Here is a 24,667-nt window from a genome sequence, read left to right on the forward strand (position 1 = left end):
TTGGGGGAAGACAGTTTGCAAGCTTTGGATGAAGGGTGTTCAGTTTACTTTAGCATTTTTCCCTTGGGAATACAAATTTCTATTTCTGAGAAGTACAATCCATGCTTGGTGGCTGTTTTGGTTTATTTTTTCAGAAGTACATGTAACAAAATAACTGTATTGCAGAGACTTGGAACCACAGAGTGGTTCAGTGTCTTCCCACACAATAAATGAAAATGGACCAGGATGAGGTTAAATAGGATTGGGGATGCAAAAATAGACAGCTGCTCTTTCCTTTTATTTTTATTCCATTGTGAAGGCAGCTTTGCTCTTGGCAGTGGTTTGTTTCATGTGTCAGCCCTGTGCTGTAAGAACAGAGCTGCTGTGCCCTGCTGGCATTTATCATCGTGGCAGCTGGCACCTGTGAGAGCAGAGTGATTTCAGGGATCTTGACTCAAGGTGCACAGGAGCCCTGCATTCTCACAAACACCACACTGGCCATTCCAGTTTTTGAATGAGGCCATTACAGACAAGTTCACTACCTTTTTTTAACCCCCTTCAGGCATGATATCACAAGTGAAAGCCCCAGTGAACTAAAAGACTGTAATGTTACTCCATTTATTTTTTGATAAGGAAGACAGGTGAGATTTAAAGGCTTAGTAAATAGAATTTGAAGATATCTTCAACTAATTTAGTTTTTCCCTTCAACCAGATCTGACATTAAAGGTTTTGCTTATCTAGGAAGAGTTAAGAGCTAACAAAGTGCTGCTGTGGGCTCCAGCTGTTCCATAGGCACATGGAGCTCCTAAGTACAGAGATCCAGGTAAATTCTGCTTATCCCTAGTAAAGATAGTAAGGTAGCTTGTGTATCTGTCAATCACTTGTCACCAGGTCTGTGGGATTATGGTATAAAAATGGCTTTATGCATTTCATAGCTGTTTGAAAAGTTTAAACTATTTAATAGCTTTATGAACAAATACTTCGGAAGGTGAATTTTACTGTTCAGAAAAGGTAACCAAACCACCATCTCACCAAAAACTTTCAACCATCAGTTAGCAGCATTATGTGTTGTGTTAAAAATGTAGTTCTGGAAAGCCAACCTTTTTTCTTAAACACTAAACACAAAAAGAACAGACAACAAAGATTTTAAATTTTTATCTTGATGTTTTGAACAAGTAGAACTTTGCAAGTAAATAATTCTAAAGACTGAAAAATATATTAATTACAAGACTCGTTAATATCTTTACTGTTACAAAAATTCTCTAGGCTCTTATACAAATCTATAGCTGGGGGGACATTTATAAAAAAATAAATAGGCACCCTAGGTAAGTTCAAACGAGTTATCACATATTAGTTAGCAAATATTACATACATACATACATGGAGTGCAGAGGCAAATATAAAAATGAAGGTGCCTTGATTAGCTGTCTGTTTAACCATGAAATAGCTGGTAAACGTGGGTCACAGAGAAAACTGTCGGGTGAGATTGCTCCAAGCTAAGCAAGGAAACTGAAGTACACCTAAGTTACTGCAGCTGTTTAGGGAGGAGTTCACCAGTTGTGCTTACTGGGAGCAGAGTTCATTGGTATCAGTCAGAGGCATTCATATTGCTTGTGGTACACAAGTATCAACATTGCTATGCATGTTTAAAAATAAGTGTTCTAACATCATTCACAGTTGTTGCTGTGCTATCCATACATAAAAATACTGTCTTTTCAAATACAAGATTTTTTTTTTGTTTTTTGAAAAACATAATTTTACAAATTATACATTATTTACAAATTCCAATAATCATGGTTTTTACATAGGTATTAGAGGACAGTTGTACTTAACTGGCTATGTATATTGTGTAACATGGCTAGATGAACTAGAAAAGTTTGATTTACAGGTTCTGAAATCTCTCTTAAAAATATTACAATAGGAATCACCCAAGTTCTTACATTTTTAGTGTTCTTCTGTAGTCAGTTTTCCTACAAAAGGATCTTTGATTATGTTGCTGTTTATTAGCAGCCATACAGAAACATGCATAGCATTTTCACTATAAATTCTAGAATTCATTTTTTCCCCAAGTGCTACAACAGATTTTGATCAAGAAGGTAGAAAGGTTAATCTGAGATACTTGGTTTGTTGCATATATATAATGTTCCAGTTCTACTGTAAGGTACGTGTTACTTAAAAGAAAAAAAAACCTGACCTTGCCACAGAATAACCAAAGCTACTGTTTAAATGTTTACCTTGGATAATTGTGCTAAACAATTGCCATCATTTGGTTGAAGCACTAAACACATGTACATAAGGTTATAAACATGATAAAAAAAAGCTTTTCTGATGTATTATTTTCATAATAAAAGGCATTGATGTTTAGGTGTAATCAGCAGCACCCCAAGTTAACACTCCAATGTGAATAATGGAAAAATTTTACCTGTTTAGGTTGTGCCAGGCTTTGCTATGCTGCCTCAGCACTCAGTAGATGGTTCTGTGCATTGATTTAACTAACCAGATAAAAGCCAAATAAATCTTCCTCCTTGTTACTGAGAGAAGTCAGGTTAACAAAAGACAAGGTAAATTCCAGAGCTGCCAAAACTGGATACAGAGTGACAGAGCAGAGAAGGAGGAACCTCTTCTTTCCATGCCCCCTTAGCCACCAGCGTGGCTGCACATTCAGCCTGACCTGCCAATGCAGACCATATCCATGTATAGGAGTGATCCAAATGGGAAAACATGTTAGTAAAAAAAACATTTCGAGAAAAAAAATCAAATGTGTGATCCCCATGAACCAAAAGGTCAAAGCTGGAAAAAAGGGGGAGTTTAATAAATAGCAGCATTGACTTTGCATGCAATTGTAGGATAAGTCAGAACTGAAAGTAAGTACTTCTAAAATGTTACAAAATTCATCTCTCATACTTGCATAACTCTATTTAAAATAAGCATCCTATTCTGTTATACTGGTTTGTAACTTGTTAAGTTAAATTTAATAAGTTAAAGTATACAGCTTAAAGGATGAACAAATCTGATAAATGTGTTTAAAAACGTACACTAACAGAGCAGAGGTATTAATAGGAAAGCATTACTGCAGTTTACTTCAATTCCCTTTGAAAGTCTAATTTAACACTTACAAACCAAAATGGTTTTTAAAGGAGTATTATTATTAAGGCTTTTCAAATAAAAAATAAATCCTCTGGGTAAACTTGCATTAAAGACACTTGAAGGTTTGTGAAAGCACAGACTGGGAGACATGGCTTGAAAAAACCATGTCACCTCCTGCTACCTCTGAGGATAAATACTGCTCTGTTATGACTTCATGTACTGCATTAGTTGTGGTAGCATGCTTATCCCTTTTGTTAGTCTAAGAACAGTGACCACAGTCTGAAGGAGCACTTCTCACACTGCAGCTAACCACATCTCGCAGAATTAGTAACATCCAGCTGATCCTGCTGCTGCAAGGTGTGCACGCCCCAAGGGACCACACGGAATACAAACTGAAGAGGACAAGCTGAGTAACAGAGGTAAGCATTAAGGCAACTAGAGTAACAAATCCAAGAACCACAAGTTTAGCACCTCTTCTCGTTGCCTCTATTTGCATATTTGTTTGAACAGTCACAGCTCCCAAGCAAGTGCAGTCAGCTGGGTACCTGGTCATCACACACACACACACACACACACACACACACACACACAGATTTGAGGTTGTGTCCCTTTAAAGACTAGAGGAAATGCTGAAGTCAGATCCAGGTGTGGGCTTCTTGGAGAATCTATCGACTGCAGTGTATTCCTTCTGCATTTGCCTTGTACCTCTGTTCAGGGATGGGATGCCTGGGCTCCAGAGTGGCAGGGTATGTGGCATTCAGATCTACTGCAGCTGCTGAAGAATGCTTCTCCTTGTGGAAGCTTCCACTCTCTGTGAAATACAGCTTGGGTCTCTGGTGGTACTTCAGCCTGTAGGTGTCAGTCATGCAGCTGTCTACGGAGAAGTAAGTGGTCAGGGACACGCTGTCGTTCCCATCTGCACAGGCAGGGCTGGGTCCCGTGTGATGAGATCCTTTCTTCAGCATGTTCTCAGACACGGTCCAGAACTCATTAACTGATAAGCGAGGCGGAGAATCCGGTTTGTGAACGAACACTTCGTTCCCTGGAAAGGGCTCTTTAAGCCTTTGTTCAGCTGGAACCGCGCTTGCTTCTGATGCAGGTTTTGAAGGTGCACCTGTTTGCCTTAATGGACTATTTCGCAGCGCTTCCGTCGATTTCACATCTGCTACCGAGTTATTCTCTGATCCTGCCAAAGTGCTCAGAGCGTATTTCTTCGGGGGTAAGGGGGGAGGAATGTTCTGGTACACGGCTTCAGGCACCCAGAGGGGATCCGCCCTCCGGAGCCCCGTGTGCTCAGCGGGAGGGGCGGGCGGCACCGCCGGCCTTTCCGGCAGGCTCTGAGGCACGCAGGGCACCAGCCCCACCTTGGCACCCGGAGTGTGATGGGCCAGACTTCTCGTGTGATGGGACTGCGGCTGGGCTGGGGGGGGAAAGTCGCTGTGGATGGGCTTCCTGCCACAGGCATTGTCTGGGAAGGGGTGGGGCACACTGTCCGCGCAGTACAGGGGCACGTTCAGCTTCTCCAGCCTCTCTGCGTGAAGCCACTCGCAGGGGTTCGGCTCGTTTGCCTTGTTCCTGCTGTCTGACTTGACAATCTCTTTGACAGCTGGCTGGAGGGCTGATGATGGGAAAAATTTCCTGTTCGGCTCAGGCATTTCAGCTCTAAAATACAAAACCACACAGGATGTGAGTACCCATAAAAACACATGAAAAGACTCAAATACCAGGGGTTTTTTCAAATACAGCTTTGGTAAAACTGCTGAAATACTCAAACTGACAAGAGAGTTAGGATGTGTTCAATAGGATACAGCCGTTTGAGTTGGAGTTGTATTAAATTACTCCAGAGTTTCTTTCATTTGAAATGTAACTGTGCCCCAAGAAGGTAAGATAAATTCCTTCAACATTCAAGACTAGGTCAAATATGACCTCTGCTCTCTTCTAAACATCCTTGTGACTCTGATACATCCATTTTTCAAATACTGGATGCTACTTTAAGTTGATACATTTGTATTTACATTCTTCATTTTTAGGAGATACTGAGTTCTTAGAGTTCATATTAGAAACAACAAGATACAGCAGTAGTTTCTAAACACAAATTAATTCTTCCCCCCCTTCCAGACAAACCTTTCAAAGCTTTATGGGGTGACTGCACTAACCACAAATTGGTTAATCACTGCATGTTGCATATAATTCCAAACAGTAAAATGTTAAAGTCCTCTCTTTCTGGTAAGATGGTTTCAAACCATCTAAGCTATTTGGTGACACTGTCAGCATCAAAATTAAAGACAGAGAGAATTTAGACCCATCAATTATGCAAAATTTAAATACTGAGTGCCTTAACTTATCAATGCTTAATATTGATCATTGTAACATAACAAAAATCAGTATTTCTTAACCTATTACAGAGGAAGATGCCAGTACTGGTTACCTCTTTACTGGAGGACTGGGCACCTGCAAATGTAATTCTGTTGGGAAACCAACATGAGGATGAGGTCTGTAGTTAACTTCAGGATTGATCTGGTCTTTCCTCAAATCTGGGGCTAGAAAAGGAAATATTTCAAAATTAACAGATGTACAATCCAATTCCTTCTTTGTAATTCCTCAGACATTACAGAAACAAACTAAATACAGCAGGACAATCTCTTTCAAGAGTTGAGATTAATCAAAATAACCAATAGGTAATTATCACAATTTTTGAGTCCCGTAGACATGCTTTCAAGATCACCTTAATATTTAATCTGGCTAAAAGCACATTTTGAAAGGAAGCTTTTCTTAAAAGGGTGTTTATTCAAACATCCAAAGTCATTTAAATTACAAGATAAGAACTGTAACTTCTAAAAATTCATTTTGTGTTACAATAATTAAATGGAATTAATGCAGCAGATGGTGGCTGGTTTAGGTTGTTCTGTTTTTTGTGGGTTTTAAAAGCTGAAACCCTAGAGCAGGCTGTAAGGCTCACAGAGCACTGTCACCCACGTGCCCCAGACACACAGCACTGGGTGCCTGGGCCAGCACTACTGCACTCCCACTCCAGAAGCTCCTTTTATTCCCAGGCAAAGAATCATTCCCTGAAAATGCACAGTTTCTGAACAAGGCAGCTCCTAGTGAGCAGGAAATAAAGGAAGCATTGAAGTATTCATGTCAACACCACAGCAAAAACACTCACTTGGCAAGTGACAAGCAGCAGCCTCTTTGTTTAGAGACACTCCAAGTCTTCCTAATGCCATGATTAGCCCATTAATATCAGTCACCTGCTCTGAAGCCACTCAAAGGAATGGCTTCTTATTTTTATCATTGTAATTATTAATACAATGGCTTATTTTGTCTGTGTACAGACTACACTCATAACTGCTACACCTATTTCACTTGTTATTTCCTTAAGTTTAAATATTTAAAGGGGGACTTTTAGACTCATGAACATGTGAGCTAAAACCCCAACAGCAGAGCAGAACTAAAGTGAAAACTTTGAGTGCTGCTGTTTGGGGATGCTCGTTTTGAGGGTCAATATCTGCCCTACGTTTAGGTGATGTGAGACTAAAGACATGAAGTCTTTGACTGAAAGCATAGGTAGTAGAGGCTAAAAGCAGCACACAGCAATGGAAAATAAGTGATAAAAAGGTCACAATAAACAATACCACAACCTTAAAAATAATATTTATGGGAAAATATTCTTACTGAATGAGCCCATGCAAGGGACAAGTAATTAACCTTTCAAAAGCGCCAGTGTGCCACGGAGGTGCCCAACAGTGAGATAAGCAGCAGGGAGGTAACATTTCACACACAAACATTCCTTCTGCTGTAGGCTGCGATGATTTTCCCTCCAAGCCCCACTCCCGGAGGAGCCGGGAGGCGGCAGCAGAGGCCAGCGAGCGCCTCCTTGGGCACATCCAGCCGCGCCAGGTGCTCCCTGCCCGCGGAATTCCAGCGAGCTTAAAAATAGATGTGTTATTTTCCCTCCTGCTGACAGGACAGCCATGCACGGTTAAAACCAGACGCCGGCTCGATTGGGAATTTTGGCTCTACGTTCTCTGCAAACCTAAATATGGGACACGCAAGCCCTGCTCAGCTGGAGCCTGGCATCCTTATCAATGAGTCATTAAGACTGAGCAATAAATGAAAGGTAATTGTGTTCTGACACGTAAACCAGTCTGCTTTTAAGATTTACAGACATCTATTTTCACATCTGGGTAGTCAATCAAGATTTTCAAGAGATTAACATCCATTCTACAGGTAGGACTAATCCCACAGGTAGGACCGGCCAGGTCTTGTCTGACAGATCTCCATTTATGCAGAACATGTGCAAAAATCTACCAAGTCCTGGTTCTGTGGGGAAAAAATCCCAAATGAAAATAAATACAAATCCCAAAAGAAAATAAATACAAAACCCTTACAAAAGCCTCCAACAAAAGCTCAACTCCACATTCAATTCTACTTCCTCGTTATGGGTTTTAACTGCATATTTCCTGGAATTTTTTTTTAAGATTTCCTAAGTTGTCAATAAAAAACCCAGCAACAAAGTAGAATACTTATTGTAACAAATATCTGTGGGCAAATTCATCTCTCTTAGCCCAGACACTTTCTGTATTCAGTTGAAATAAAAGGCAAACTTATTGGAAGTTTTGGAAATGTGGAATCACAGCCTCTCAGTCAAGGAAGTAAGTATGTTATAACTTATCCAAAATGGGAGTAGTGTTTCTGAAATACAGTGAGCAATCATCTTTTTTAAAAAGTTTTAAAAATCCTTCTATTTTAGAAACTTTACTTTTAGAGTAACATTGAGTTGCAAAACCTTTCATAGGTATCTTTATTTTATCATTTAAAGACACTCCAGTCAAGCCTTTGTTTCTCTTTCATGGTAAGTAAACTAAGTAGCCACAAAGCTTTAATTCTCTACTCATTTCTTTAAACTTGACATTAATGTACATTGACTACACCACAAGGGTAAGAACTGGATTTCCTTAAGAGCAGTTGCATGTTTTAAATTATTACTATAAATGTACAGTTTTCCTAAGCATATGAGCTGTCTTTTTCAGTTGTGGTTGGTTTGTGGAGTTTTCTGAAGTGACACATAAGCAAAGGCAATTTGGATTCTTCTCACACACTAACCACACCTTCAAAATGATTCTAGATTTCAGTTTGAGTTGTCTCATGCTATTGAACTGAACAATGGGAAAACCATTAAAACACAATGGGAAAAAACCCCATGAAAATTAGTAATCTTTCTTTAACTTGCAGAACATGAGGTTGGAAATTTTGCCCTCACACTGCCCATGTCTCAGGTTCTTTGTGCTCAAAAAAAATTTTGCCTCCTCAGCTCACCAAGTTCAAACTTCATAAACACAAAGGGATTAATATAAATCATGGATATTACCTCTGCTTACTCAATATTTACATTTTCCTGCCAAAATGTGACCACACAATTTAGGGATTGGCTTTGTGAGACCTTTGCTTCAGTACTACAGTTATCCACTACTTACTGCCCATGTAAGGAGCAGCCACTTGCTCTCCTAATTACCGTGTGATCCAGTGTTTCCATCTTTATAATGTTCTGACAGTGAGTTTATTTTTGTTAAGTCAGGGACAGAATGCCTCAAGTGCTGAACAGTAGCCTCATTCAGCTCCAGTAAAAAACAAGGAGCTGGTAAAGCACAATTATACAAATGGTGGGCATAATTAGAAGTCCAACATTATTTCCATAAGAAGTTTTCCACACAAGAAAACCACTCGTATTTTTTTTGGAGTTGCCGTGAGAGCCTAACACAGATTTCTTACATTTCATTCCTCTCTCAGAAAGGACTGAGCACTTGTTTTTTAAAGTCCTATTTTCTGGTATTTACCTACCAATCCATGTTTTGTTCATCGTATTCAGAGATGGAACACAAGGTAACACAACTGATACCTGTGACTGCTGTTGTCCCTACGAAAGGTGTCCTGACACAGTTTTTGACAGGCCCAAAACTGAGTCCAAATAAATTCTTAACCTCACATAAATGTAAAATTATCAAATTCTTCAGATCTCTTTTTGGTCCATGGATCACTTCCATTAGAAGTATTATTTTCCAAAATGGAGCTCAATACCTGCATTTTTTTTTTTATAAGAACCTATTTAACAATTAGTTACTGAATTAGAATAATTGAATAGGTAGGATCCTATCATCAATTTCTTTAGGATATCTTGGAGGGTCACATGAAATCACTATACTTTTTAAAAGAAAATGTAGGATGCATGTTGAAAGCTTTAAGTATTCTTAAGTACTCTCTCCAGAGAACAATTCATTGCTTTAACCCACTCATTATTAATTCCTAAATAGAATTTTAAGTATTTTTCACTGTGTTTTTTCCCCTTTTTCCTATCCAGCTGTGTTTGATAAGAATGGTATAGTACAGAACTAAAGCAGATTAAATCTCATGCAAATCAAATCTTTGCATTCCATGGTACTCATTTTTTTCTTGGGTTTTTTGTTTCTTTGTTTTGGATTGTCAAAATAAACAAATATAAAATTAGTTCTCTTTCTGCACTAAAAAAAAAAAAATCAGAATAAGGACAGAAAAGGTAGCAGTGGCATGGCAATACCCCCACCCCTACTTTAAGTCCTAGGAGAAACTATACTATACATTATTTGAAAAGAAGTATGATATCTATAAAAATCAAATGTTTCCTGAGGAAGTGGCCTAATATTTATTGCCCCTCTTTGTACAAGCACCCTCCCATTGTTTCAACAACAGCAGATAATGATTTTGGCTGGCCTCAGGCTGACCTATAATATTTATAAGCCAAGGCATTTATCAACTTTATAAAACCCCAGCAGACATATTAGTATGTAAAAGGAAGTAGACTTCCTTATTACAAGTGTTTCTTCCTGATACTGCTTCATATCTAGGAGGAAAACAAATGGTGCCACAGTCCACCCAGACATTTAAAAAAAAAAGTCTTGCTTAGTATTCACCAAGAAATCTCCTAGAAAAGCTTCTGGGGAAACCACAGGGAGTGAACCAAATTACCATGTCATCTCTGTAAGGGATGTTTGGGTTTTGGGGCTGGGGGAAGAGAAATTCTGGTATATCTACAATAGTTTTTGAAAACTTAATTTTTCTATGGGTTCTTACCATGGAAGCTTCTGTTCTGCTGGGGTACTGAATGTACCACACTGTCAGCTTTTTTGGTTGGCAAGTTCTGTTCACTGTAAAAGAAGCATCTATGTGATTACAGCATTGAAACTGTTGAACAGACACCACTGGTCATCTAATCCAATTTCTTTGCAGGTATAAATATCTTAAGTAAGTGTAACCTGTTAACCAACATTCCATCTTGTCCGTTTTCCTAATTTGATAATTTGCTATTCATTAATTCTTTGTTTTGATAACAAGTATTATTCTAAGTTGTGATTGCCACTTGGTATCTTATTCATAGGGATTTTAATTTCATTTTTTCCCCCTCAAACTGGAATAGAACTGGAAGATCACAGCTACAAACCCAAAAGGAGAGAAAAAAAAAAATCAGGATTTACTAAATCTTGCTGGTTTAGATAAGCAGAAAACATGCATTACTAATCCAGATAGGGAGCTAACAAACTCTGCCAATTTCTACCTTTTACAAAAGCAAGGTAGGGGAGAAGATACATGGGGGCAAAAGTTCACTTTAAAAAAAACCCTGTTATTGAAAGGACAGGAAAACAAGAAAAATACTGAAAGAAATATGAAGAATGGAAAACAGTAAAATTTCCACTTTCTGAAAGAACTTTCAAGTAATTAATTTGTATTTTTGGGGGTTTATGAGACAGAGTCTGAAAGGTTAGCAGGGAAGTAGTAGGTATTGCCATCCAGTTGAAATTACCAGTCATATAAAGCATTTCTGGAAGTCCCAGGAAGTCTGTTGTATTTTGATAAAGTATGTTTCTTTCTTTCTTTGGCATTGTTTTTTAAACAACAATATAAGCAGCCTCTTAATAAACTACACTATTTGAAATTTACCATATTCTCTCTCACAAAATGACACAACTGGGTGCTCCATTGCCTCTTGGGCATGCTTAAAATGAGACAATTTCAACTGTGCAAAATCACTGTTTGAGGCAACTATCAAACACTGAAAATACAACCATGAGCTGGAGTAGCTTTATACATAATTATGTCATTAACCAATAAAAGCCTATCAGGTGTTTGCATACTGGGATTTTGTACAGTTTGGTGAGAGGGAAAGCATGGGACAAAGGGGAGAATGGCAAATAGCAGGATATGAAAGGGCCTTGACCTTTCTCTTTTCCTGTGAAATAAGTTGCCATGAAAGTATATGTCTGAAAATTTTGTTTGGATCTAGCAAATTAGATCTGTCAAAGAGAGTTGGGCTTGGGCTCCCAACCGTGCTCTTCCATTTTATGGATACAAACAAGATTTGAAAGAAGAATAAATGGGTTTTAGAAGGATCTACATTCCACACACAGTTTGAGATACACAATACTGAAAACTGCATGTGGAAGGATTATAACTTCCTATTTCGAGCATCACATAAATTTAAGTTGGAATGGACCTCTTGAGATCATCAAGCCCAACAAGTTTTAGTAATTTCACACTTTTCAGCAAAGATTTATTTCAGACAGGTCAATCAATTACCAAGTGTTCAATACATATCTGAGGTGATCTAGAAAACTGAATTTCTGCACTATGACTGGTAATAGCACCCAAGATTCACCTAGTGCCATTCCCATCTCCTTGTCAGGGCCTGAACCGATGTTACAGGTGTGATCAATGTGGACACTCTACTGTTCCATAGCAGATAGAAAGTTACACACAGTCTAAAAATCTTGTAAGTAAAGAAGTGTAGCAATTACTACAAATGAACACACCCTGCCCCTCAGCAGGGCTTAGCAGTTCTGGCTCAGTGCCTCAGTAACTGGCTCAGTGCCTCCCAAAGAGAACCAGAGTGAAGGTAAATTGAACACTTAATTGCCCACACCCTTATTTCTAGATACACTTTAGCTTTCCACATACCTGACTTCAAGCAAGTTTCAAAGCATGTTTTCCTGGGTGGTTTTGGTTTTGAAGAACACACAAACATTAGAACAGGTTATTTTTTCCATAAATACAACCTATACAAGCTCTAAGAGAACTAGCATTACCTGCAGGAAGCACTGTCCTTCACATTCTTGGCATCTGCTGTATTGATTCCTTCAATTACAGGGGAGTCTGGATTTGCAGAGCCGTTGCTGATATGGTCACTGCTTTCATACCCAGATTCTGTCCTCTGAATTTGCCAGTTATCACAATGGATTTTTCTCTCTGTAAATCCCTTGCTTTTTTCAGCATTCCCTTTTCCCTCAGAATCCAGTGAACTTCGACTTCCTGTATCCTGTTTTGTCTCATCTTCATATATAGTCATTAAACCTTTCTGCATTTGGTTCTCCTTGGGCCAGTGGTTAAAGCCCCGCTCCTTTTCGTGCTTAGATTTACTGCTCAGGTTTGCTTTGTGCTTTGGGCTGTGTTGCTTTTTCTCAGTCTCACTGAAAATGCTGTCTACATTCAGTGTCTCTCGCATTGGTTTCCAACCTTTACTCCTGCTCCTCATACTTCCTTTGTCCCTGGAGTCTTGGCTGGTGTCCGTGTCGTAGCCAGTGACGCCATCGGTCCGAGTCCTTGTCACTGGTTTCTCCCCTGCAGGAGAAGGTTCTGCTTTGTTTGATCCAAGCACATGTGCAGAAAGCTTTGCCTGGTGAGGTGCTTGGCTGTCGTGCTTGTAGGGGCCCCTTCCCTGGCTGCTGTAGATCCGCTGATCCGTGCAGTGCCTCAGTCCATTCCCAACCGGAGGGGACCCTGACTTAGCACTGGAACGGTCCTCCCCAATCAAGTCTTACAGGAACAAAAACAAAATAAGTTCCATTACAGTTCTTGTTAATATTTCACAGAATGATTTGTGTTTGAATGGACTTCAATGATCATCAAAGTTCCAGCTGCCCTGCCACAGGCAGGACACCTTCCACCACACCAGGTTGCTCAGAGCCCCATCTAACCTGGCCTTGAACACTTCCAGGGTGGAAGCAGTCATTTCACTGATATTGTTCAATGTTTCTTACAGTATCTCTAAAAATCCAGTATGTATCTTAGAATACTGAAAACTGGGAAAGTCTGACCTTACAGTATCGTCTCTTAAAAGGGGAAAAAATCTGCACAAGCAGCATTGATGCTAAAAATTATTTAATCCATTGATTCTCTGGTTATATTTTTAAAATGTACCTCTTTGTCTCCCAGACTCTTTCCTTGGTCCTCTGTCCACATCTTTCCGTAAAGATGTGAAGTTTTTCATGTCAGCAGCTTTCTGGGCACACTCTCTGGATAAATCCTTTAGCCTGTCCTTTTGCTCGCTGTATCCTAACTTGGCTGAAAAAAAATACTTGTTGTCAAACATCCTTGCTCAAAAGTCATTCATCACCAAAACACACCACCATATTAATGGACAGTAAGATTTAGTTTTTAGTGTTAGGACCACTTAAACTGACTAATATTTGACACAAATTAAGAGCGTGAGATTTCTTTCCAACCATAAGATCAAGTCCAGTAACATACAGGACTACAAATCATGCTGATATCACAGAATTGCTGGGGAAAAGGGTATCTCAATTAGCCAGTGACCAACAGAGCCACACCTTGGTCTCAGGTCACTAATGTGCCTTTTAATCTGCAACATCACTGGAAAGCTTGAGAGTGTTTGAGAAATGGAACAAGGCCTCAAGAGCCACTTCAGTTAAAGAATAACAAGGGTAATAAATATTCTGCATTTACAGCTCTCTGGAAAAGTTAACATTCTGTGGCAGATACTCAGATATTACTTAAACATCAAGAAAATCTTTGAATAACAACTGAGTCAATTAAGGAATTTTTTTCCCTCAGAAATAGTTCTAGTCCTGATGTTAGAACCCACCTGAAATGCAATCAACTGAAATGCTTCATAATAAGACATATCTGGTTTGGTTTTTGGGGGTGGTAGTAGGGAATACACACCTGGGCCTCTACCACCACTTGCTTGAATATGGCTTCTACTGAATGCTGGATTATCTGGCTGAAGTTTTTTATTACTCCTTTGATTAGTGGAATCTCCAATTCCATTCTCTTTCATGTGGTCTGATTTAGTAGCAGGATGCTTTTCAAATCCTATCAAACAACATATTCATCTTTAGAAATAAAAATCTTCCTAATTTAAATTTCCACTATATAAAATATTAAAAAGAGAGAAAGCTTTTTCATTCTGGATTAAAAAGCCAGAAGAGAAACATCAGCAAAAGCACACTACATTTCAATAGACCAGGCAATAAAGTTCTGTAATATTTTATATACTGCCATATTTATAGTGGTAACCTGCAGTGAAACAGGGTCCTCAGTTCTTTGCTCCCTGAAGTAATCTATGTTCTATTGCTACACATGATGTGAAGAATAGCATGTCAATTCCAATTTGCCTTTTATTTAAGTACCTTGCAAGTTTTGCATAGCATGAAATTTTAAAAGCCAACCTGAGACAGCAGTACAAATTACAGAACCAGAAGATTGGATTCTTTTTCTCCTTACCCATTAGTCTCAATTTGTATCCCCTTATTAACAGGTCTAATATGAGTATACACACTAATCTCTTTTCTTTTGAGACTCTTTGGACAATGATTGATAAAAGTATTTCAGAACAAAGCAGCCAATCCATTTTTTCCTCCTTTATAATGCCCATTTCAGAAATACAGTTGATACTGTTATAAAAAAAAAACCAAACATATTTCTAATTACCCAGGTCTTCTCCATTTCCTCCTGCTGCTTTGCATTGAGACCAGTGAATAATCTGCTTTGGTGCATCTTCTGGAGACACAGCTGTGCCATCTGGGTTAGCATAAAATAGCAGCAATGGCTGGAAGTGACACCGAATGCACCTAGACACCACATCTTTCCATTTTGTTCCAATCTGAGAAAAAAACAACAAAACAAAAACCCCAATCTTTATCAACATTGTTGAACCCAAATATGAAAGAGTAATTCATTAAGCAAGAGACAACAAATGCCTAATTCCAAATGTACACGAAGCTACAACATTTTAGCACTGTGGTTTATGTAAATTGCAACCAAAAGATAGAACTAGTATTGTAAGGGCTAAAAATCAGAACATCATCTTACCTCTTTTACATTAGCATCATCAAACAGCACCCATTTGCAGCTCTTGGTGTGAAAGGCAAAGGCACAGTAATGTCGGCTCGTGTAGCAAATCATTCCCACCAGAAAAAGCTCACTGTTTTTGGCATTTTCATCTGTAACCCTATAAAACAGCTGTAAAAATGATTACATATTTTAAAACGCATGTAAAACACAGCTTCAATTTCCTAGCTACTGCTAGTATTTCACCAAGGCATCTGTTACTTAATGTCCTGGTGTATTATACAATTTTTCCTGAGCATAAATACTGATTTTTGCACTCACTATGTCTATTTTAACTTTTTTGGGGGGTTTTGTGTTTGAAGGAGTAAAGTATTAATGCTTTGGAATAATTCCACAAATTTCAAACTGAAAATTATATTCCTAGATTTTCAACTAGAAAGTCTCCTAGATTAATCTTTATACTTAGGGACAAAACACTTCCAACAGGACCTTTTCACCTCACAGAAACTACATCAAGCAGAGCACTATCAAGAACTGTAAAAGTAGACATAAACCTCATATATATATATATAAACTTGATGTCAATTTAAGTCGTGCTTATAAAAAATACATATGAATATTTCTATTATATTAAATATATTTAGTATATATTCACATAAACATAAAATAAAAGGTAAAATTAAATTCTAGAAAAAGCAAAGAGTAAGGTTGAGGTCAGATACCCCTGGAAGATAAAGTTGTGTTGCCAGATTCCGCATAACCTCTTCTGTCAGGTCAGAGTGTTCTGAATCCCAGACCAAACCGATGGTAACAATCTCAGGACAATTCATAAGAACACGACGAATTTTTATTTTTTGACCACAATTACTCTAGAAAAAAGGAAACAAAAACCATGATGGGAAGGAAAACAAAAGTATTTAAAAATTGGAAGTCCAAAGGTGAGTCACTACACAGGAATTAGTTCAAAATAAACAACTCTGCAAAGTCTTGAATCCCAAAATTTACTTATGGAGTTTGTTCCTAACAACCTAAGGATAACATTCTTCATCATAACAATACTTTGATGAAGACTACAGCTTAACTTCTGTATCCAATCACCACCTTAAAACATCCCTATAACTGGAACAACAAAACATAAGTGTAAGAGCTTTCTTTGCCCTAAGCTGACTGCTCTGAAGCAGCAACACAACACATAACCCTGGTTTTAGAGGAATACTTCTAGCCCGATTTAACATCTGAAAAAGTTCTCCCTTGTATCCCAAAGTCATGTAACATTTTTGTTTACTTACAGGACACTTTCTGTAGTCATCAGCAGTATTTGCTGCCTGCAGCAATTCTGCAAACATTTCTGGCTTGAGACGTTCATGTCTCTCCATCATTTTTTCTACTTCATTACTGCAAAAAATAAATTACATACCTATGGATCTCCTTTCTGAAGAGTAACAGATTTTAATTAACTTTACTGTATAACTAAAAAGAAGACACACAGTGGTAAACAGTAGCAATACAAATTTTTTTTTGTCAAGCCCTCTCTACATCTTGCTTTTGAAATACAAATGTTATTTTTGAACAGTATCTCAAAAGAGTGTTGCAACCAAAAAAGTACATATTAATTTTTAACACTTAAAAGCCTGGTATATTTTTGCATATTATTAGAAGGCTGTATATAGAGAAATGAGTAACAAGAATAAAAGCTCTTACCACAGGGCTGTGGTGGAAATGTAACGCACAAATTCCGTGAAAGGCAGTGGATCTGATGATGCTCCACAACTGCGACACACACACTACAAAAAAAAAAGCAAAAAAAACAAACAAAAAAACCAAACTTTTGTTTTTATTTACCAAGGAAAAAGAAAACAAGGTTTTGTTAAACCATTCAAATGAAGGTCTGACCTGCTCATACAGCGTCATCGCAAACTTCTGGTGAGAAATACAGGATTTCGAAGTGCACATATCTGTTTCACTGTTTGGCACTAAGTGGAAATGAATCCTCTCAAGGATATTTTCCTAAAAAGAAATAATAATATAAATGTAAATGGAACTGATGAAGTCAGAACACATCAAGAACATTACAATTTAATACTTCAACTATTCCCCTTGACTCCAAAATACTACAGCTGCAATGAGTTTGTCCCCTGGATTAGCAAGGCCATTTTTTCCTTTTGCCAAAAATACCAGAGGTAATGGGAAGAAGTGAATATATTCAGGTAGATAAGACAGATGATTCGTTCAGGAGTCCAAATGCATTTTGAATAGATGGAATAGTGATAAGAGGCTCTCTTTCATGACTGCAAGATCTCAAACAGCCTCTTTCAGGAGTTCTACACTGCATTTTCCTATGTATGTGAAGAAACATCTAGCAGGTAGGAATTAATCTGTGGATACACCCAAAGGATGTCCAAAGCTGAAAGTAACTGAAGCAGCAATGATATTTCCTGCCCCTCAAATCCTTGTCTGAAGGGTAATACTGCAGGTGTTTCAAGGTGAACATTTTCATTGTCTAACACAGGAGATCTTAGGAAGGTCTCTTTACCAGAGTTCTGTGACATCTGCAGTCACATTTAAAAGCCACAGCAGCGGCTTACGTTTTTCAGTAAGGCTGAAGTAGAAAGTAACTGAAGTAGAAAGTAGAAAGTAACTGAAGTAGAAAGTAACTACAGCAAGATCTTCAAGTATTTGTTCACTCTTGGGTAAGACAATGGAAATCTCTTCTGCAGCAGAATTCAGCAATGAGCTGGCCAGTTGTAACACACTGTATTTCAATAGCTGGTGACCCAATACTTCAAGGAACAAACAATGTATTCAAATCCATAGGTGCTTCTCCTGAGAAGATAACCTTTCCCTCCATCAAAATATTTTTAAGAGTGACTCAGAGTTCATAATCCTCACCAACCTCCTGCTCTGTCTGAGCTACAGAGTTAAGGGAGGAAAGTATGGAACAAATGCAAGAGTACTCCATCCCCCTTACCTGACACTTGCTCCATGTGCCTGTTGCCCTAAATGGTTATGAAGAAGCTCAGCAGAATTATGTTATTTGATTCCTACCCATGAGCCTGGAGCTACCAAAACCCCTGAACTAACCGAATTCTACTCAACTCTCATGAAGACACTTACAAAGCATTCTGCTGCATCATCCATGAATCCCAGCTGGAAACGTTGCTCATCCTTGAAGCTTTCCGCGAGGGCATGTCTCATGTTATCCGACGGGAGGGCTTTCTCTCTGCTGTGCTGGAACTGTGAAAAGATGGCCTAGGAAGAAAGGCAGTGCTTACTTAACTTCATTAACCACTTGGCTAGACACTCTGGTTCTACACAAATACATCATGTTTTGCATGAACATGTGGAATATTTCTATTTATAATATATATCAACGCATGTAACTTTCAAAATGACTGTCTTCTCTTCAAGTTACCACATTTGTATTCTGCTGATTCCTCTACAAGAAGTTATGGTACCAAACTAAACACTGAACCTGTAGAACAACAACACACAATTACAAAACTAAAAGTGATTGGCTTGAGCTCCCAGAGGCAACAAAAGCCCTGTTCTGTAAGTATACAGCTTTTTCAGTTTGGCCCCTGGAATAGCAGTTCATCCATATGTATCTCATGTCTACAGATGGTGTGTATTTCTTAGGGCATAATGTAATACCACTCATGAGTCACTAAATAATTTAACATTTACTGCTTAGGAGGGGAGTATATATTTTTTAAAATTGTAAACCTCCCATAAATTAGATAGAATGCCAATAATCCTTGCTATGAAATTAGCTCAGTGCTGAATGAGTGCACACAATACAAGAGAAAAGGTCAATATCTGCAGTTCTGGGACATGATAATAAATTGCACTTGGTTTTTAATTCATTTCCCAGAAGAGAAAGCTGGCTGCTACTTTTCTTTTTGGCAGTGATATCCATCCAAGTGAGCTCATCATTTAGCAAGTAAAGGAGGTTTATTCTGAAAGAACGGAAAGTTAAAAGCTATTAAATGAATTACAGATTTGCAGATATTTAAAGGTGTATTCCCCAGTCAAGAATTCTAAGTCAAACTTTAAGGAGAACTGAAGAGACTAAAGACAAAGCAAGTCAGGAGAAGCCATGTAAAACATAAATAAGGTTATGCATTCTTCATATAGGCTTCCCGTGGTTAAAATGTGTTGGATAGAAGGCAAAGACAAAAAAAAACACAGAAGCAAAATTTCAGTGCTAACAGAAAGTATTGTTTTAACCATGATGCATTCCAGGATGTCTCTCAAGTATTTAATCTTCCCTCTCAAAACAAAAAGCAGGGACTACTGACAAAAACTACAGCCACTATCTCCATGTAGACATTCAAAATTAAGTTTTTAACAGATCTGCTGTGAAAGCATTTATCACTCCTCATTTTGGCTGCTAGGTCATTTTTTGTTACGCAACATATAAAGCTATGTCCAGCTAAAAAAAAGAAATACAAGCAGTACAGATAAGGAGATGTGCAGACAGATATGCTCAGTTCAGTGGCCTGCACAGTCCAAGTCCCAGAATTTATTGGCTATGCTTTTAGTTCATAGGAGAGGCTGACAGAGATAAAATATCCTTCATTGTTAAACAGGTAAGAAGGGTTACAATAGCTCAGGAGCATCAAAAAAACCTCAACCCAACCAAAAAATCCACTCAAGTCACACACAAGTCACTGTTTATCCTCATCCAGTGTATATATGGCATTGAAATTAAAATGTCCAAGACTTTGAGCACAGAACAAACAGAATTACTCAACCAGTGTCTTAAAGAGCCAAGAAAGCAAAACCAATAGTGTACAGAAGAGCTGGGGACAGACCCTTCCAAATGAATTAACTCCTTTTTTTGAGGTGAGTACAAATATCACAACTACATTGCTAAAAAAATAACTTATGCCATCCTAACCAACCCCAGAACCCTGAAAGTTTTCTTCTTTAAACACAAGAAAATATTTCCTCTTACAAATACTTGTTAAAAACATCCTTAAAACTAAATTGCTTCTTTAAAAAAAGAATGACTTGGTCACCCAGGGATAGGTATGATATAGACACCAACTTCCAAAAAAATAATTTCAAATATTTTTCCCTCATTGTGAAACACATTTTTTCCAGAATTTTTTATCTACCTTTAAAGCACAAAATATACAGGCATCTCCTTGACACACATGTCCAGTTAAACCTCTTAAACTCCGTCGAAATATGTCAAGTTGCCATAATACCTATAAAAATAAAGAGAAAATAAGTAATCAGTTCTGAAGGTTCTTTGCTTAACACAACATACAGTACATTTTAATTGTTTTTTATTTCACATAACGTACAACTTAAGTACCAATATTGCTGCAGGAAATGTGAGGTTTTTCCATTAGTTTGGTAAATTGTGGAGATGGAAATGACAGTTTTACATTCAGCACTTAAAATTTAGATCTGTTTTTTAAACTTTTTGAAATTATGTATTTTGGAGAAAGAGCTGAAGCACTCTCAAGGAAACAAGCAGCAATCTAAACCCTGCACAGGGACTGTAGCAGTTTTCTTAGAGCTCTGCATAAGAGTTAAGTCCTATATTATATTCTTACAGTCTCTTCTCAAAATGATTGCTGAAATACATTTTTTTTTCCATAGACCAAGTAATCCTGGTGCTTACACAGGTATGTTTCTACCTCTTATTTGGGTAAATACCCCACAAAAAAGTAATAACAGCTTGGCTACACCCACTGCTTTCAATATCAAATGTCTTGGGTACACCTGAAGTGAAGCAGTTCAGAAAGTTGTCCATTAAAAAAATAAAAACAAAACCCCTAAAAATGAGTTGTCAAGAGGCACAGTAAGACAACAGCTGCAAATCCAGGGGAAAAAAATATCCTATCTATAAATACAAAACCTAAAATAAAATAGGATGCGTTGGAGACCGAAAGTCCAAAGCTCAATTCTGAAGGTGGAGCAGAGGTTAAAAGAAAAGAAAGGAACACATTCTTCCTTGTAAAAGGGCAGTCACCAACCATCTGCCACTGTTTGACAAACAGCACTGGGTTGTGAAGGTGTAGGATTGTCTGAAACTAGAACTAAAAATTACTTAGGGCTTCATTTTAGGGCACCTAAGTGAAAAGAGCAGAACTGCAAGAGAATATAGGTCATGCTGCTCCCATTGGATGCAAAACAGCAAATACTCTGCTAAAACTACAGTACAACTTTATTTGAAATACATACAGATATCATACACACCAAACAGTTATACCTCTCATATCTCCTGGTTTTAAATCCATGCCAATTTAAAGTCTTCCAATTTTTAGGAAGTCTATGTCTCTGTTAAGCCCTCTGCCAGTCTGAGAAATAATTCTGTACTATTTAAAAACATTCAGAGCCAAAATCTGAGCATTACAAGAAGTACCTTGTTATAAGAGGAATTCCAAGTCATACTTCTTTGGTACCAAGTGTATCTCCTACTCTAATTCCACAAATCTTTCCTAAGATTAGAAACAAAGCCCTCACTATATGTGCATATTCTGATATATCCCAGTATTCAGGCTTGCTCATGTGCTAATTCTGAGAAAATGGGATTTTAATAAAAATAGTATCCTAGTCAATACAAGTAGTAATAAAAATGTGTCCAAAATATAAATTTTGGAAGTGATTTTGCTATGTTTGACAGAAACATTACTTTTAAAATTCACACAGAAAGTTTCAAAGTTTGAACTCCTACATTTTCAAATATAAAAGTTTTTCAGATATCCTTGATGCCTTCAAATAAAATTTTACGCAAAATAAAGTATTAATACTCTCAATTCTTTACAATTAAATGGTGAATAAAATTACCTTCACAAGTGTCTTATTCCCTACAATTGCCATTTTTATTTTCCACACAAACTCAGGAAAGTCTTAAAAATTGTTTAATAGATGAAGTTTTTTCTTACCTGAACAGCACTATTAAGAAAGCAGCTGTTTTGTCCAGGTTCATTTAATAAGCCTTTTGTAGGGGCCAGGGACAGGATACTTCCAGGCTGATAAACTTTTCCCAGGTTACCCCCAGGTTTTCTCAGGAATTTCACCCATGCCATTATTTTTTAGAGTTTATAATCACAATGTTCACGTTTCAATATTTAAGGATATGATGGGTGCAAGGCAAAGAAGGTGGTTCTACAAGAATATTTCTAAAGTCTTGGCATTCCATTCAACCCTGTGCAGTAGTAACCATTCATGGGCTTAAGCCCATTTTCCATGAGCAGCTGTGAGCCATCCCTCAGGAGCAGTCTCTCAGTAAAAATACAGCTGGACAATGTTTTTACCCCTCAGTCTTAAAAAAATAAATAAATGAAGGTGTCCAGCTAAGGTTAAAACATGTTAAAAGTCGTTAGAATACAAGTTCTCATTAAGCAAGTTGCACAGTGACTGACTTCTTCCAAGGATATCAATAAAGTATTAGTATAAATCATTAGTTGTATTATATTGAAAGTTTATATGTATATATGTATATATCACAGAACTGGAAAGCTCTTGTTAGGTGTTATACTCCTGTTCTCTCATTTTGTTCCATTTTCTTTTTACTTCCAACTGTAACCCATGAAATATATTCCAGTTTAGAAGACGTCATGTTTATTTCATTCTCTTTCCAGTGAACCTGAAATAAGAAAAAAAAAGAAATTATTGGAAAAAAAAGAAAAATCCAAAATGTTAAAGAACTTCTAAATTAAAAAAAAAAAAGATGGATAAAACAACCTCTAAACCTAAAGGCAAGATAAAATAGCCAGGAAAGAGGAGAAGAAAAAATCCCCACCTAACAATTGTTTTCAAGCCATAAAAGTTATTTTATCTATCATAATTTATTATCTTCTAATTTCTTACACATTTCTAAAACCAAAATAAAATTGCTGTAAAGATTCTACTAATAACCAGCAATAGCTTATAAAAAGACCGTATAACACATGAGTTACCCAATCTTTGAATCTCCAAGTCTAATAAAAACATTACCAAGCAAAAAAACTTTTTTATTCAACACTCAAAAAGCTAAGCTGGTTTTTATTTCAGTTTTATGGATGGATTGTCAGCTAGTACTCAGCTTTCAGAAGTTTGTTCTGCCTACTCAATACTACATAAATGTGTCATTAACCTGGCTGCATTCTCAAAGCAACCAGAAAAACAGTCTGGTTGGTGCCCCAATTCCAGGATTTTCAAATTCCAACAATAAGGGTTGTTTCTCCAATTCCTGAAGGAGTCTGTTGAAGGTTAAATGAGTCCATTTCCAGAATATCCCCACAACCACAAGTAAAGCCCAAGCCATGATCCTCTCACAACAATGGATTATTCTGTCTGTTTGGCATTACTACATCACCCACACAAACATTTGGAGGAACAGAACAGAATAAATTTAAATAAACCAACACAATTGGGGTTGCATATGTGGGGGGAAAAAAAGAAAAAAAAAAAGGGGGGGCTGAAATTTGGGCCTCACATTTCAACATAGATATTCACCCTGTATTTCACAAGCATGTGAGATACTAAAGACATACCAGTATACTTCAAGACCTGCAGCTTCTCACTACAGTTCTTCTCACTGTGTAAGCTTAGCAAGATTAATGAGGAGTATTAAAAGACAAAAATAAATTGTGTAGTTGGAATACTGTATAAACTGGAAGAGAACTTAGCTCAGAACAAGCAGTAGCACATTCACACAAAACTACTCTACAGCTCTCTAATACTGTACAGCTGGGATATGTGGCTTTCAAAAATACACACACGTATTTGCACCCCTAAACCATTCCCCTTTAATAAAGAGAAACATTGGTACTTGCTTGTATTTAAAAATAAAATCAATAACTGGAACCTAGCCAAAAGTCTCTTTTGCTCCATGAATAATCAGATGAGTTCTGTTTGTTTACTGATGTTACTGTATCTCACCCGTAAGTAATTTGATTTAATAATACTGGAGATAGTAAGTGTGATTTGTGGCAGCGCTGAGCAAGGAGTCTGAAATCTAGCTGGAAACTGACCTTGACAGAACATCATGTAACAATTTTGTTTTCTTTATGTTCACTTCAGTTAATCCAAAAAGAGAATAGGAGAAGAAAATGTAGCTGGAAATGTGCATCAACTTCAGATCTTATTAGAAATACACACTGGTTTGGAAACAAGAGTTCATCCAGAACAATTTAGGATAATGACATAGACCATTCGTTTACTAAGAACTTACAGGAAGTAATTTTCTCTTGCATTTCAGGGTTGCCCTACAACTAACACTCCATGCACCAAGCATTTAGCTGTTGAGCTGGCACTCAGGAAAAGTTATAACAATTCAGTGCAAGAATTTAATGAAAAAAATTAGCTGGACTAGCTCTGTGTTACTGTCCCATTGCATTAAAATGCTTCCTGCTGAATTTCACATGCAGAAAGCTGTGAATACAAATAATTCCATCTGCCACACAATCTTATTCTAATAAATTGCAGAACATATTAATTGCAGTTTTCATGTGTAGAAGTTCCACTGCATCAAATACTAAGG

The 24,667-nt window shown here is 37.5% G+C and overlaps 1 protein-coding gene across 3 annotated transcripts in view; it reads right to left on the bottom strand.

Annotated features, from left to right (window-relative positions):
* Positions 1-1,119: 1,119 nt before the first annotated feature.
* The window catches only part of USP53 (ubiquitin specific peptidase 53), a 28,481-nt gene continuing 4,933 nt past the window's right edge, over positions 1,120-24,667 (bottom strand). For all 3 annotated transcript variants that reach the window (XM_039722368.1, XM_039722386.1, XM_039722377.1), the window contains exons 2-16: positions 22,086-22,789; positions 20,304-20,396; positions 18,298-18,432; positions 17,077-17,190; positions 16,885-16,967; positions 16,473-16,578; positions 15,906-16,052; positions 15,205-15,354; positions 14,824-14,995; positions 14,056-14,205; positions 13,291-13,434; positions 12,180-12,906; positions 10,174-10,247; positions 5,495-5,606; positions 1,120-4,728 (exon numbers count right to left, since the gene is read on the bottom strand). In XM_039722368.1, coding sequence (XP_039578302.1) covers positions 3,732-4,728; positions 5,495-5,606; positions 10,174-10,247; positions 12,180-12,906; positions 13,291-13,434; positions 14,056-14,205; positions 14,824-14,995; positions 15,205-15,354; positions 15,906-16,052; positions 16,473-16,578; positions 16,885-16,967; positions 17,077-17,190; positions 18,298-18,432; positions 20,304-20,396; positions 22,086-22,229 — 3,348 coding nt within the window. In that variant the 5' untranslated portion in view covers positions 22,230-22,789 and the 3' untranslated portion in view covers positions 1,120-3,731. The remainder of the gene's footprint in view (positions 4,729-5,494; positions 5,607-10,173; positions 10,248-12,179; positions 12,907-13,290; positions 13,435-14,055; positions 14,206-14,823; positions 14,996-15,204; positions 15,355-15,905; positions 16,053-16,472; positions 16,579-16,884; positions 16,968-17,076; positions 17,191-18,297; positions 18,433-20,303; positions 20,397-22,085; positions 22,790-24,667) is intronic.

Source organism: Passer montanus, unplaced genomic scaffold, assembly GCF_014805655.1.
Source record: "Passer montanus isolate IOZ18808 unplaced genomic scaffold, ASM1480565v1 scaffold108, whole genome shotgun sequence".
In the NCBI taxonomy this organism is placed as follows: Eukaryota; Metazoa; Chordata; class Aves; order Passeriformes; family Passeridae; genus Passer; species Passer montanus.